This window comes from Brachyistius frenatus, unplaced genomic scaffold, assembly GCF_029030835.1.
Source record: "Brachyistius frenatus isolate BFR_SWC_R1_liver_20210118 unplaced genomic scaffold, ASM2903083v1 Contig_122, whole genome shotgun sequence".
NCBI classification, from domain to species: Eukaryota; Metazoa; Chordata; class Actinopteri; family Embiotocidae; genus Brachyistius; species Brachyistius frenatus.
Window position 1 is genome coordinate 779236 of NW_027210721.1, and position 12843 is coordinate 792078.

The following is a 12843-nucleotide window of genomic DNA, read 5'->3' on the forward strand; positions in this document are numbered from 1 at the left end:
ATACTGTAACATAATAACAAAAGCCTTATTTATCAACAAGCACTACACAATCTATCACAAAAATAACAAATAAAGAACATTTCTAAAAATGGATTTGAATTAAGTTTGAATTCAGCTCATTTTTTTTGTTTGAGACACAAAAAAAATGTCCATTTTGATGTCCATTCTAACAAAGTTGTCTCAACTGAGACCAACTAGTTTCTGTGTAGCGTTTTCAAACCATTCCCAAACACAAATATAATGAAAGTTTTTTTTATTTCGTTATAAAAATGTTTTACTTTTTTTTTTGTCAATGCAGGACAGAAGTTTGTTAAAAATAAAAAAAAAGTGTTCTGCATTCAAAACCATCACAAAAACAATCGGACACAAACGTCACTGTTAAATTTATCACGCAAAACGTTCACTGCAAATAATGCACATGAAAATTAGGTTTGAGTGTTTGAATGACTTTTGGCAGCAAAGACTATATTGTGGCCAAGTTATGTACATAATTACAACAACACTAAACTGTTTGGTTTGAGGCAAAAGTAGAACAATCAAAAATCATTCCCGCGTCATGACGAGGCTCCGGTTGGTAAACACGACCTGTTTACCAACCGGATTCATATGAAAATATACCAAATTAGATGCATTAGCAAAAAATGCAAACTCACCTCTAAAATTCAGTGATTTCATGTTTTTTTATAAACAGATAACAATAGTTTGACATTTTTTGATATCCAACAGCTATTTGCACACGATGCAAACAAGCAGCAGCGTCTCTCAGCATGTTTAGACCAACAAAATGTACCAAATAAGTTATAAAACTCCTCAGTCTGCTTCATCTGCTGCGACCGTCCCTGCAGCAGACTGAGGAGATCAAGAGACCGACTCGACTGCGGAACACAAACATCCTCGATTTGTGCTTTCTGATAACGTAATCGCACTTTTAATCAGCTGCTTGAGGCCAACGGTGCAGAGGTCACCTGTCGCTTGTCTTGATGAAGAGGGTCATTAGTGACGTCAGTGGAGTTTCTCCAGCTTTGTCTGCAGAGACTTGAAGTTGCCGATGGTTTGTTGCAGGGCAGCGTTCGGGCTCAGAGACTGCAGCTCCACCAGGTATCCACAGATGTTGTCCAGACACACGTTGGTGAACCGGCGTCTAAAAAACACGGAAAACAAACCGTTAAATCAAACGCTTCACTGGTTTCAATATATTGAACTATCATGTGATACATGCTGCCGTTGTTTCTTTTGTTCATCCTGACAGTGTCTCCCTGCCGAGCTGTGGCGGAGCGATAATAAGGCGAAGGATGTTTACTAAAAAAGGCCGTAACTTTGGATGATATACACCAGACGGATGTAGATAGTAACGCTGCACGATCGATCATGTTAAAAACACAATCTCATTTCTAAATACAATTCTGCTGCATTTCCATTTGGGACATCCGCTGCATCAAAACGAGCGCTCCTGTTTTCTCCCTCAACGATAGGACAGCGTGTCGTCACACCACGCGATGCAGAGCAGAAGAAACCAGCAGCAAGGAAAGGAAACGCAGTGAGAGCGTGGGAGACAAAAGACAACACAAAAAACACAGAAGACAAGAGACTGACGTGCATTATTATTATGTTCGGTTGTCCAAAGTCGACGTGTCTTTTTCTATCAGGTAAATGAGAGCAATAAACTAAAAAGAGAAATCATGAGAGAATCATGATCACAAGTCTCAAGAAGACCGTGACTTGTTTCATCCTGAATCGTGCCGCCATGAAAGATAAATAGACGTTTCATCCTTCAACAAGCTGCTCTGACCTGAAATCTGACAACCAAGTCATGATGCAACACAACATCAGGCTCGGTCAAACACCAGCAGCCATTCGGAGATTATTCTTGTCTTGTATCTTTGACTGCCTGCAGGTAGCTGGTAGCACACGAGTGATTGACAGATATGATCTGTTGCCTAGAAACAGCAAAAATACATCTCGCTAAAAAAACCCATCCTGGTGTATTTAAAGCCTGATGAAGAGTTGTGCTGCTCTCCTGGAGCTTAAAAGTGAACAATTGTCCAAACTGCAGTTTCTCCCTGTAAAATCACAGCATCCATGTTTTTGAAGCACGTTTCTTCTTCTGGTGGCAGCAGAAGGTTTAACACCACAGGGAGTGTCCTTGTGTCCTTGTACTCTTTTAATAGATGAATTATAAAGGTTTGAAAATGTACAATCTCCTCAAAACAAACATCCCTTTCTGGATTTCCTGTTGCATCCAGTCTTTTTGCAGAAGGGTCTCTTCAGACCATCGCAGATGATGAAAGTCAGGCAGACGTTGAAAGCATGAATTGGCCCTCAGTTGCCGTGGGGATTAAAAAAAACAAACAGACGGTGGTTACCTGTCGTAGGTCGGCACTCTGCTGGGGTCGTCCACGTATCCCGAGAGCAGCACGTGAATACACTCCACCAGGTGGAGAGGCTTCTTCAGCCGCTGCCAGCAGGGATCCTACCGAACACAACAAGGCAGCCAACGTGACGAGGGGAACCGATCTCGTCCTCACCGGGAAGGTTCGCACCGCGACCCGATCCCGGGCGAGCGGAAGCAAATGGATGAATGGATTAAAAAAAAAAAAAAGGTTTGAATAAAGTACAACTTTATGAACAGACGTACCCGAGTCTTGAAGAGTTGGTCGTAGACCTCCAGAAGACGCGGCAACTGCACTCCGATCTCCTGCGTGGTGGACGTGACGAAGCCCACGTCCCAGTTCAGTCGACAAACCTCCTGCTCCAGGAACTTTACCAGGAACTCTGCAAACCCAGGACACATCAGCACCGAACAAATGCTTACAAACCTTTACTGGGCAATTTGATTTGCACCAAAACAATCACATGACAACACTTAAAGACTGAAGACAAGAAAATAATCATCAAAAGATTAAAAACATCATAAAAAAATTTAAAAAAAAACATCATCAAAGCAACATTTGGGGAATTCATAAATGAGTGCCAATCCCGAACATCTGATCGAGCTTGTTAAACAGCTGAATGCTCAGAGCTGATTACGTGTACACATCCGAGGATGCGTGTGAAACGAATCAATCCACAGACGTGACAAGTTTCAACATGTCGGGTGTAAAATGAGGCTAATGAAGCAATCACCTGCACCACCCTGCAGACCTGTTCCCCAGAGACAACGCTCACATAAATGATGCAAAAGGGAAGTCTAATTATATTACTGTTCACAAAATTGCAAACAGCAAGCAGGAAAATTCTGATGAGACAAACGCTGACTATAACTACGGCCTACCCAGAGGGAAATATCTCGGTGTTCCAGCGTAAATCTTCCCCAGCGACACCAGTTTCAGATTGAGAGACCTCATCCTGTCTACTGGACTCATGACCACGGTGTCTCCCAGTTCTGAAAGACAACACACTCCTCAGTGACGAGCCACACGCATTCAAGTGGAAAGAAGGCGGCGGGAGGTTTGACTCACCTTTCTCCAGGATCTCCTGCCACAGCGAGTGCACCAGGATCGGGTCGGAGTGTCCTGCGCAGTGAATGATGGCCAGCTTGCACTCAGACAGTTTGAAATGGTCAGCAAACTCTCCGTAGAGCTTTTCACAACAAAAAAACACACAAAAAATCAACAGAGTTTTGAAACATTTCTAATTTACTGTAAAAACTAAAAATCTTCATCCATCACGACTCGACTGCTGTTTCTGAGTCCTCGAGACTTACGATGGTTCTGGTGTTCATCTTACCTTTGTGATGTCCATGAGCTCCGAGTCCAGCTGAGAGATGACATTCTTCACCGAGGGGTGATGGGAGTACTGTCGGATCAGGGTGTCCTGAATCTGAACTTGGATTCGTACAAGCTAGAAGATGAAGCAGACAAACAGGAAGTGAGTAGTGGCTAAGTTTCATGCCTGCGTGTCCGCTGCGGTGATCAGGTGCGTATAACTACCTCCATCTTCTCCTCCAGCTCGTGGAGGAACTCTCCGTCGGATGCCTGAGCCGAGATGCAGGAGGAGCTCTTGGCAGACAGGATGGCTCGGGCGATGTACTCCAAACGCTGCTTCAGAGAGATCTCGGTGCTGCAGGAGTCAGTCAGGAGTCAGTGATGTTCATTCACTGTAGACACGACAGGTTTTAATAGTTCACGGGATGGTTGTTGAGTCCAGACCTGTGCATGTCAGCGAGGCGGGCCAGCACGTGGGCCGCTTTGCCGAAGTTGCGGTTCTTCTCGTAGTAGCGCCACAAGAGGTCCATGTTGTGAACTTTACTCTGGTCCTGCTTGATCATGTGCATCAGATGTTCCTCCAAGTACGGAGAATTCACCTGGAAACGTTCAGACAAACAGCCTGGATCTTTAATGAGCTGACAAAAGACTCTTTATTTCTTTACTGCAGTAGTCAGTAGCAAAAAAAACAAATATATTTTTCAGTAAAAAAATAAAATCTTTACATAACAATACTAAAGTCAAGTTATTTTTTTAAAATTGCACATTTAAACACAACATCAGACAGAACTAAACCGCTAAAGAGAAAAACAACTGATTGCATATGTATGAACACGATACCTCCAGCAGCTTGTCAGTCAGGTCGGCCTGAATCAGCCAGTTGTACAGAGCGATGTGAAACAGCTCGTCCTGAGACCTCTGGGCCAGACCGAGCATCTGCTCACACTGCCAGGGAACAACACATTTACATTACAAATGCAGATCAGATGCACCGCTGGGGAAAAGAAATAAGCTCCAACCGTCTCACTCACGTGGGCTGTAGCTTCTTCGTTGCTGAGCATGTTGGGGTCAGAGGTCATGACGGGAGGTCCGGGCTGCTTCGGGACGCTGGGAGACTGGGGGGCGGCTTTGCTCTGGTTCACCAGCTCCTGCATGGTGTCTGTGATGCACTTATAACACGAAAGTCTGGAGCGGAGGAAGAACGGAGGTGAGTTCAGCAGCCGTCTCTCGTGCAAATAATTGGTGTGCTGCTTGTTTCCTGCGTTACCTTTCCTGGAAGGCCTGCTGTCCCACTCGGTCCTCCTCCGGCTCGCCGTTCTTGTAGAAGTGAGGCCCGAGTCTCTGCGGATCCTTCTTGTCTGCTGCTGTGAGGCACAACTCGAGGACTCCCTCGTAGAAACGCACTGAACACAGAAGTTCACCAGTAAACAGACATGAGCAAACAGCCCGCACCAACACCAGCACCAACACCAACACCAACACCAGCACCAACACCAGCACTAACACCAGCACCAGCACCAGCACCAACACTAACACCAGCACCAACACTAACACCAGCACCAGCACCAACACCAGCACCAGCACCAACACTAACACTAACACCAACACCAACACCAACACTAACACTAACACCAGCACCAGCACCAACACTAACACTAACACCAGCACCAACACCAACACCAGCACTAACACCAACACCAACACCAACACTAACACCAGCACCAGCACCAGCACCAACACCAACACTAACACCAACACCAACACCAACACTAACACTAACACCAACACCAACACCAACACCAACACTAACACCAACACCAACACCAACACTAACACCAACACCAACACTAACACCAACACCAACACCAGTGGAGGCGTCTGGTACCTACCTTGCCTGTACTGGGAGCAGACGAGCGGCAGGTCTGTGTGCTGACTGATCTGTTGGTAGAGCCGGAGAGACTCTCGCAGCATTCTCTCTTTATCTGCTTTACTCTGTATTTGCTTCGAGCTCTGCAGCAACTCATTAGCCTGAGTGGGAGACAAAAAGCTAATTTAGTACAGACACGTAAATCAATGCCAGTAAATCAATAATCTCTTAATACAAGATCTCTTTGCCCCAAAATTATCTTGAAAATCAAAAGAAATGTGAAAACAAGACACATAAACATCGACAGAATAAGATTGTAACACCCCTGAAGCTCTGATAAATGTAATTATATATATATATATATATATATATATATATAAAACAGGTTTTCTGGTGGGGGGTGTTGGTACCTTGGAGCAAACACTGTCATCGCTGCTGTACAGAAGGGGAGAGATGTCTCGCAGGTGATTGCTGATGGTATCCACGGAGGCATTATCTTTGATGTAGACATTAATGAGTCCTGTGATGAGCGCCCCAGATAACTCCTTGCCCCGGATCACTACATCCTTAAAACTTGCTCCCTTCATTTGCTCTTGAAACTCCTACAAAAAAAACACAAAACAAAAAAACTGAAAGGAGGAATGAGCAACGAGCATTTCTGTAACGGGGAAGCTTGCATTGTTTCCCAGGTTTTGTGTGTTAGGTTCAAGGTGGGTAAACTGCAGAGATGTATGAGCATCTGGTTGCGATGCAAATTTGTGCACACGTGTACCTTTGGCAGCTCGGACATAATGAGGCTGAACTGATGATCACAGAGAAGCTTCCAGAGGGACAGAGTCTGATAAGAGCGATGCACCAACTGCTGGATGCCCTGCAGGGACACTTTCTCATAGACCTGAGCTTTGGCTGAACACACAGACAGAAAAACACATTACAGACATTTTAAGGAATAAAGAAATCAGCGAGAAGTGTTGAACAAAAAACAAATCACCTTTTCTTCATTTGTTGGTTCAGAACACTTCCACATTTTTATTGATTTTCTTTAAAATATTCAGTAAAATGTATAAAGCTGTACTCATAACTCACTGTGATATTTCCTCTGGAGTTCCTGCTGAACCTGCTGAGAGCTGGCTCCATCAGGACGCATAAATCCCAGCAGCCTCTGCTGCAGGTTGGCAGGTGAGCTGAAGCTAACAGAGCAGAACAGATGTTATAAACGAGGGATGAAAATGAGACCCTGCAGGTCTGGATCCTGTTAGTGTTTCGTATAAGATTCACTCACAGCGACTGTAGAAGTAATTTTACAAGGGGAAGCATCTTTATTTTTCATATCAGCTACATAATATAATTAGATATAATTAAATAGTTTAAGAAAACCTTGGACATGAAAGTATAGCTTTGATCTGGTAGTAGTTTCCTGTCTTCAACATGCAGGAGATTTAACACAACCTATTAAGGCATCAACACACCAATTAATTCAGATTAAAAATAAGCAGCAGATGATTTCTCACCTCGCAGCACCAAGAGAAGAAGGACTGAACTGAGAGTTTTTATCGAGGAACTCCTGCAAACCGCAGAGCTCCAGCAGGACCGACTCCAGATCAAAAGAACCAACGCTGCTTTCCAACTGTGGGACAACAGCTGGAGTTAACTACTATTAAAAAGATCATGTAGAATTACCATTAAAGAGTTGTAAATAAATGTAGTTATAATAGTACTTACAATACTGATTGTGTGATTTCCTTTGCTCATGGTTGTCTCAAAAGCGAGGCTTCCATCCCAAATATTTCTGTTGAGTTATACGAGTAGCAAACAGGAGAAGAGAACATCAACTTCTCTGACTGAGGTGGAGCCACATATTCAAGCTTCGACCAAGAAAAACGTGACAACAGGATTTACTCACCCAAGAATGCGAGCGAAGTAGACGCAGATGCCGTTGTGTTTCCCGGAGAAGATCACCTCCGGGCCGGCTGACATGGGCGTGATGGGCGCTGATCCAAACTGCATCTGTGCAAAGGGCGTGGCCAAAGCTGGAGGTACAATACCTGAAGGAGGCGTTGAAATTATTGTCTGTTCATAATGTCAAATTTGAGACATTTTGAACCGTATCGTTTTATGTTGGACAGCGTCTACCTGGTGCCGGGGAGCTCATCACAGGTCCAACAGTACTGGGAGATGTCATGGCTGCAGGAAATCTCATCTGAGCTTCTCCTCCATATCTGATCGCAACACCAAAAAAAAAAGGAAACTGCCTTTAGTGTGTGCACAGTGAGAACAGGTGGAAAACACGTCTGCGTATAAACTGTTCTCTGACCTGAAGAAGGCTCTGGTGGCCCACTGAGAAACCTCCCGGTCACAAGCAGCATTGGAACAAGCCAGAATCAGAGCCGTGGCACAAGCCTGCTCCTCCTGCACAGAACGGGGGGTGTGAGAAACAGGCCTGAACTAATCCTGTGTGTGTGTGTGTGTGTGTGTGTGTGTGTGTGTGTGTGTGTGTGTGTGTGTGTGTGTGTGTGTGTGTGTGTGTGTGTGTGTGTGTGTGTGTGTGTGTGTGTGTGTGTGTCTCTGCCGGCTCATGAAACGCAGCATAAAACCAGGCATGCGTGTCATACACAGATTTAAGGCGACATGCCACAATAAGGGGATTATGAAATATGACTGGCTGTCATGCAGCGTACCCTGTGCAGCTTGAAGAATCGTTCAATCTCCTCACTTTCCCCTCCGGCACAGCTCACCAGGAGGTGACGCAGCTGGTCTACTGGCCGCAGCTTCTGGAAGATGTGACTCCCCTACAGGACGGTAAACAGTCCACACTTAGACGAAGAAACGTGTTAGTCGCACAGTAACGAGATTTAAGCGCCGCGTGTGCAACGCGATGAGTCGTGGAAGCAGTTTTAACCTTCGCGGAGAGAAGGACGAACTTCTGTGGAGGGATGTTGTGCTGCTGCACCACCACAGGAGAATCAGTGATGGGAATCTGATCCTTGTTCAGAGGAGTGAAAATCTTGGCTGGCTTCTCTTCATTAATGGCACAAAGAGCCCAAGAGTGTCCGTCTACGTTAGACATCATCTGCAAAGGAATGCAGAGGATTTTCTGTAAACCAGTTGTTCCTGGTTTTTAGGTGGTGAAGCAAAGCGTCGTCTCAAAGAAATGTTAAAGAAAATCCAAGGAATATAACAAATAAATACATCCATCCCTGAGTTGACAAAATGCTGCAAACTCTGGAGTTGTTCTCTGAAATTCTGGAGAAAACAGCAACTGTTCTAAAATTATAGAAGTTATTTCTGACTTAAAATCATATTAAAATGTAAGCTGCGCTACGGAGACGCATCCAATGGCCGACTGGGATTTTTATGTACGAACCTGCGTCTCCATCAAAGGCTTCTTGAAGGGAAACGAGTCGTGATTGATGCACCACAAAATGTCGCTGTCCTCCGTCTCAGAAGCCGCCATCAGAAGAACACCTGCAAGATTCAACATGTATTACAGGAAAATCTGGGTTCTTGTAGGTCAGCGAGCTCAACGCAACACTGGATGTAGAAACAAACAGCATGTGCTTCCCAGCTGGTTGGTTACCTTTGCTGTGTAGCGCCTTATGGACCTTTGTAGGTTTCTGCAGGGTGGAAGAGGCAGAGAACCCCGGAGGCAGGCGGACGTGGACCAAAGCGAGCAGGCTGGGCCGAACCGGGAGGTGCTTCTGGAGCACCGGGGCAAACGGTGAAGTGCTGAAGTAGAGACGCACGCCTGCACAAACCAAAAAACATATTTAATACAACACCACACAAAGTCCTGTTTTTTTGTTTTTTTACCTCGTCCAGTAATCTTTACCTGCGTGGGTCACAGCCAGCAGGTGGCAGTCCGAAGACTCGGATCTGTCAATCACAGAGATCTGGACGATGGGTTTGAAGACTGAGCGATCTATTGTCCTGAAAATGGAGCAGAGTTTCAATCAGCACAAAGAAAACCAAACTAAGCCAAGTGTGACACGTGTGAAAGAAGCACACTTGAGGTCTGTCCGACCCCGACGTACCTGGCGATGTTTCCAGCAGCTGCAACTACTGAATTCTGGGACATCGTCGCCACGCGGCTCATCCCGTGTCCGTCTGCTCCCAGGTCGTACACCTGAGGAACAGAAATGTGCTTTTTTTACACCGTGTCAGCTCATTGAAGAGCAGAACGTATCAGTTTCCTTCCCAACTAGAAACACAAATAAATAGAAAAGAACTGATGTCTATTAGACGTCATACCTGCAGGACACCTTTCTCAGAGCGTGTAAATAGCGTGTTGTGAGAGTTGTCGATTGCAATCTGCACAATGGGATCTGCAGGACAATAAGGAGGACAAAATGTTTCAGTGAACTTCAATAAGATGGAGGACATATTTCAGTCCACAATGTGAACTCTGTCCTCACCGTCTTCAGAGAAGGAGAACTGCAGCACGGAGGGGACGAGGAAGGACAAGGAGCTTTTGGAGTGGTTGATTTTTCTGCAGCGTTGGCTCAGCCAGCCCGCCTCGGCCTGGTAGGCGATCTCGTAGAGGCAGCCGTCCTTTCCTGCCATGAAGATGCGTCCCAGGTCGGTGGAGGTGATGGACAGGATGTAGGTGTTGTCTGTGGGGATTGAGAACAGGGGGTCCGGCAGCAGCTGCATCCCACCGGACATGCTGTCGTTCAAGCCTGCGACAACAGAGAGACGCGGAGATGATCCAGATGAACCGATACGAGCACACGACGACATTACGAGCAAACAAGAGCAAAAACACGGGATCAGATACTTGATGATCTTTCCAACATCCCACCATGACGTCCACACAAGTCTCACCACACTCAATTTGAACTGTGCACACGTGACAAGTGAAAAACATTTACAATACGAATATATTCTGGTGCAGCAGCTCGACCCGTCACAATAATTACATAATAGAGTACAAATCATCCTAATCTGGATTATTTGATCCAAGAATCTTTTCCATTCATCTGTTTAAAAAAAACAACAACTGTATTAAACATATTTCCGTCACTATTTCCAAAATATGTTCCCTTGTTTCTGGTTTGACTCTTTGAGTGACGTCATCTCGCTGCAACTCTTCTTCTGCTGTAGTTCACATGATGGAGAATTAGTGGCACCGTAGAACAATGTGGATTTTGAAAGCTCATCGTCAGTATTTTCTTTGTATATTTCAGTGGTAGGTAAATATTTCATATTTAAATTGCTATTTTATGTCATTTCAGCCCTGTGCGGTTTTAATTTTTTCTGTTCCAATGTTCAAAAGCAAAATATGTCTCTTCTTCATAAATTTTACATTTACAATTTTACAATATAATCTTGGCGTCAGAAGAACAGAAAAAGTTAATTGCAATTATTTGTCTGACAATTAATCATCAAGCAGAATGTGGTGATCCGAACAGATCCTGCAGCATCGTATCGTGTTTGTTCGTCAACATGATGAATATCAGGAATTGTTTGCACATATTTAACTCGGTAACTTTGCTCATGCTTGTGACCCTCCATGTTTTTTATGCACCTTCCTACTTTAAAGCAGCTTGACATCTTTTATTGAGCTGCAGCATAATACGATTATCTTATTACCAGATTCTCCGTGTGGACTCTGGATAACAGGTAAAACTATTATTGCTAAAAAAGAGGATTATTTAAAGCATCTACCGAAATTATTTTAAAACAATTAAAATGCAGCTGCGCTGTTATTGAGGGGAGACGTACCGGTTTGTCCCTTCGGGAAGCTGAGTCCGAGGATGACGACGTCCACAGAGGTGGCCAGCACTAACAGGTAGTGAATGTGAGGCTGTAAAATTCCTGCAGACGAAAAAACAACTCGTAAGCGTCACTCAAAGAACAAATAACAGCAACAATCAAAACGTGAGAAAACGTTACAACACCTTGTTTTGGTTTCACCAGACCGACCGCCAGAATAGTTTCTATCAGGCCATCGAAGTAGGCCACGTCGCCTCTGGAGGGAAAACAGAAGAGAAAGTGCAGGTTCATCATCAGCGAAAGTTAATAACACATTTATGTGCACTTCAGTTGGTTGAATGTGTTTGTAGTGTCGCTTCGTCCCGTTTAATTGAATTTAAAAGGTTTTACGCACCCGTCCTCGTAATTCCACATGAAGATGTCATTGTCGATTGTGAGCCACGCTCGAGAGATCTCAGGGAAAACTCCCATCATGCAGTTGAACTGCATATCTAGAAAACGGTTAAAGAAAGCTCTTGGACAATAAAATGCACCAGTTTGTTCTGTGTGATGGAAACCTCCATCTGGAAGGATACGGCTGAACTGCTCCACCAGCTCCGGCGGCAGCGGCACCCGGCGGACCGCGCTGAGCTCCGGGAGGTTCGGCACGCTGAGCAGACCGGGTCCCTGGAGCGGGTAGTCCATGTCCGACACCCCGGACAGAGACGGCATGTCTGTCAAGAGGAAACGACAAGTCAGCAAAAAAAACAACTGTGTCACATCTCATTTCCTTTGTGTGGAAATATGTCCCATAACTGTGTTATAACATGGAAATGGTGATAGTTGACAGCAACATATAATATTGTTAGATTACTTTTTTATTCATGCAACGACATACTTGATCAACAAACATCAGTAAAGTGGATGTTAGGAGGTCACAACAACTGGAGCTCAAACCGTCCGCTCAAACTTTTAATGGAAATCTATTTTGATAGTTGACATGGAAACCGTCCCTGGGATGTTCCCCTCGCCTCCACTCACTGTGTCCCGGGACGCTGAGCAGCTCGGACAGGTCCGGGAAGCAGCGGTCCTCCTGCAGGTGTCGGTCGATCTGCCGGGCGGAGTTCTCCAGAGCTTCGGCCAGCGCGGCAGCGGAGCTGCTCGGTCCGGCGGTGGACGGCATGGCGGGGCGGGGGAGGCCCGGAGGGGGGGGGGGACCACCGCGGGATGATCTGCAAGAAAGAACAAAGCGTTCACCCGAATTAAACGACGACACGTGGCCACGAAGACCGAAGAAACACGACCGACTCCCGAACCGGAGCGAGCCGACGTTAGCAGAGCAGCTAGCATTACAGCTGTGTTATTTAGCACGCATGCTAACTGCCGGATAAGTGTGAAATAACCTATTTTGAAGTGAACGCGGAGCTTTACCCGGGACAAAAGATTCCGCGAGATGTTGAGTTATATAGAAGACAAGTTGTGTTGACCAGTTCTCCAGCAAAATTTAAACAAATACATCCGTCACACACTCAACGAGCATCCCGCCAACCTCATGCACAGGAACAGACCGCGGAGTGTTTC

General features: G+C 45.3%; 1 protein-coding gene across 1 annotated transcript; it reads right to left on the reverse strand.

The window, feature by feature from the left end:
• Window positions 1–669: 669 nt before the first annotated feature.
• nup155 (nucleoporin 155) lies at window positions 670–12823 on the reverse strand. Its single transcript, XM_069713774.1, has 34 exons — window positions 12694–12823; window positions 12304–12494; window positions 11859–11996; window positions 11678–11774; window positions 11469–11539; window positions 11293–11385; window positions 9984–10247; window positions 9820–9893; window positions 9603–9694; window positions 9401–9498; window positions 9149–9316; window positions 8936–9036; window positions 8471–8641; window positions 8250–8360; window positions 7886–7980; window positions 7705–7790; window positions 7475–7616; window positions 7294–7360; window positions 7083–7198; window positions 6658–6761; window positions 6344–6477; window positions 5982–6173; window positions 5594–5732; window positions 4972–5107; window positions 4736–4889; window positions 4545–4649; window positions 4149–4303; window positions 3930–4059; window positions 3727–3840; window positions 3459–3579; window positions 3272–3382; window positions 2636–2772; window positions 2364–2470; window positions 670–1141 (listed from the first exon to the last, which is right to left on the reverse strand). Exons 2-34 carry the CDS (start codon window positions 12443–12445, stop codon window positions 1003–1005), a joined length of 4104 nt encoding a protein of 1367 aa, XP_069569875.1. The 5' UTR covers window positions 12446–12494; window positions 12694–12823; the 3' UTR covers window positions 670–1002.
• Between the last annotated feature and the right edge of the window lie 20 nt (window positions 12824–12843).

Excerpts from the sequence above, each read along its gene's own strand:
- nup155 (XM_069713774.1), bottom strand. The coding sequence starts at position 12,445 with ATGCCGTCCACCGCCGGACCGAGCAGCTCCGCTGCCGCGCTGGCCGAA. Across the intron at positions 9,037-9,148 it reads TAAGGCGCTACACAGCAAAG|GTGTTCTTCTGATGGCGGCT; the intron begins GTAACCAACCAG and ends TGAATCTTGCAG. Across the intron at positions 7,199-7,293 it reads GAAATCACACAATCAGTATT|TTGGAAAGCAGCGTTGGTTC; the intron begins GTAAGTACTATT and ends GTTGTCCCACAG.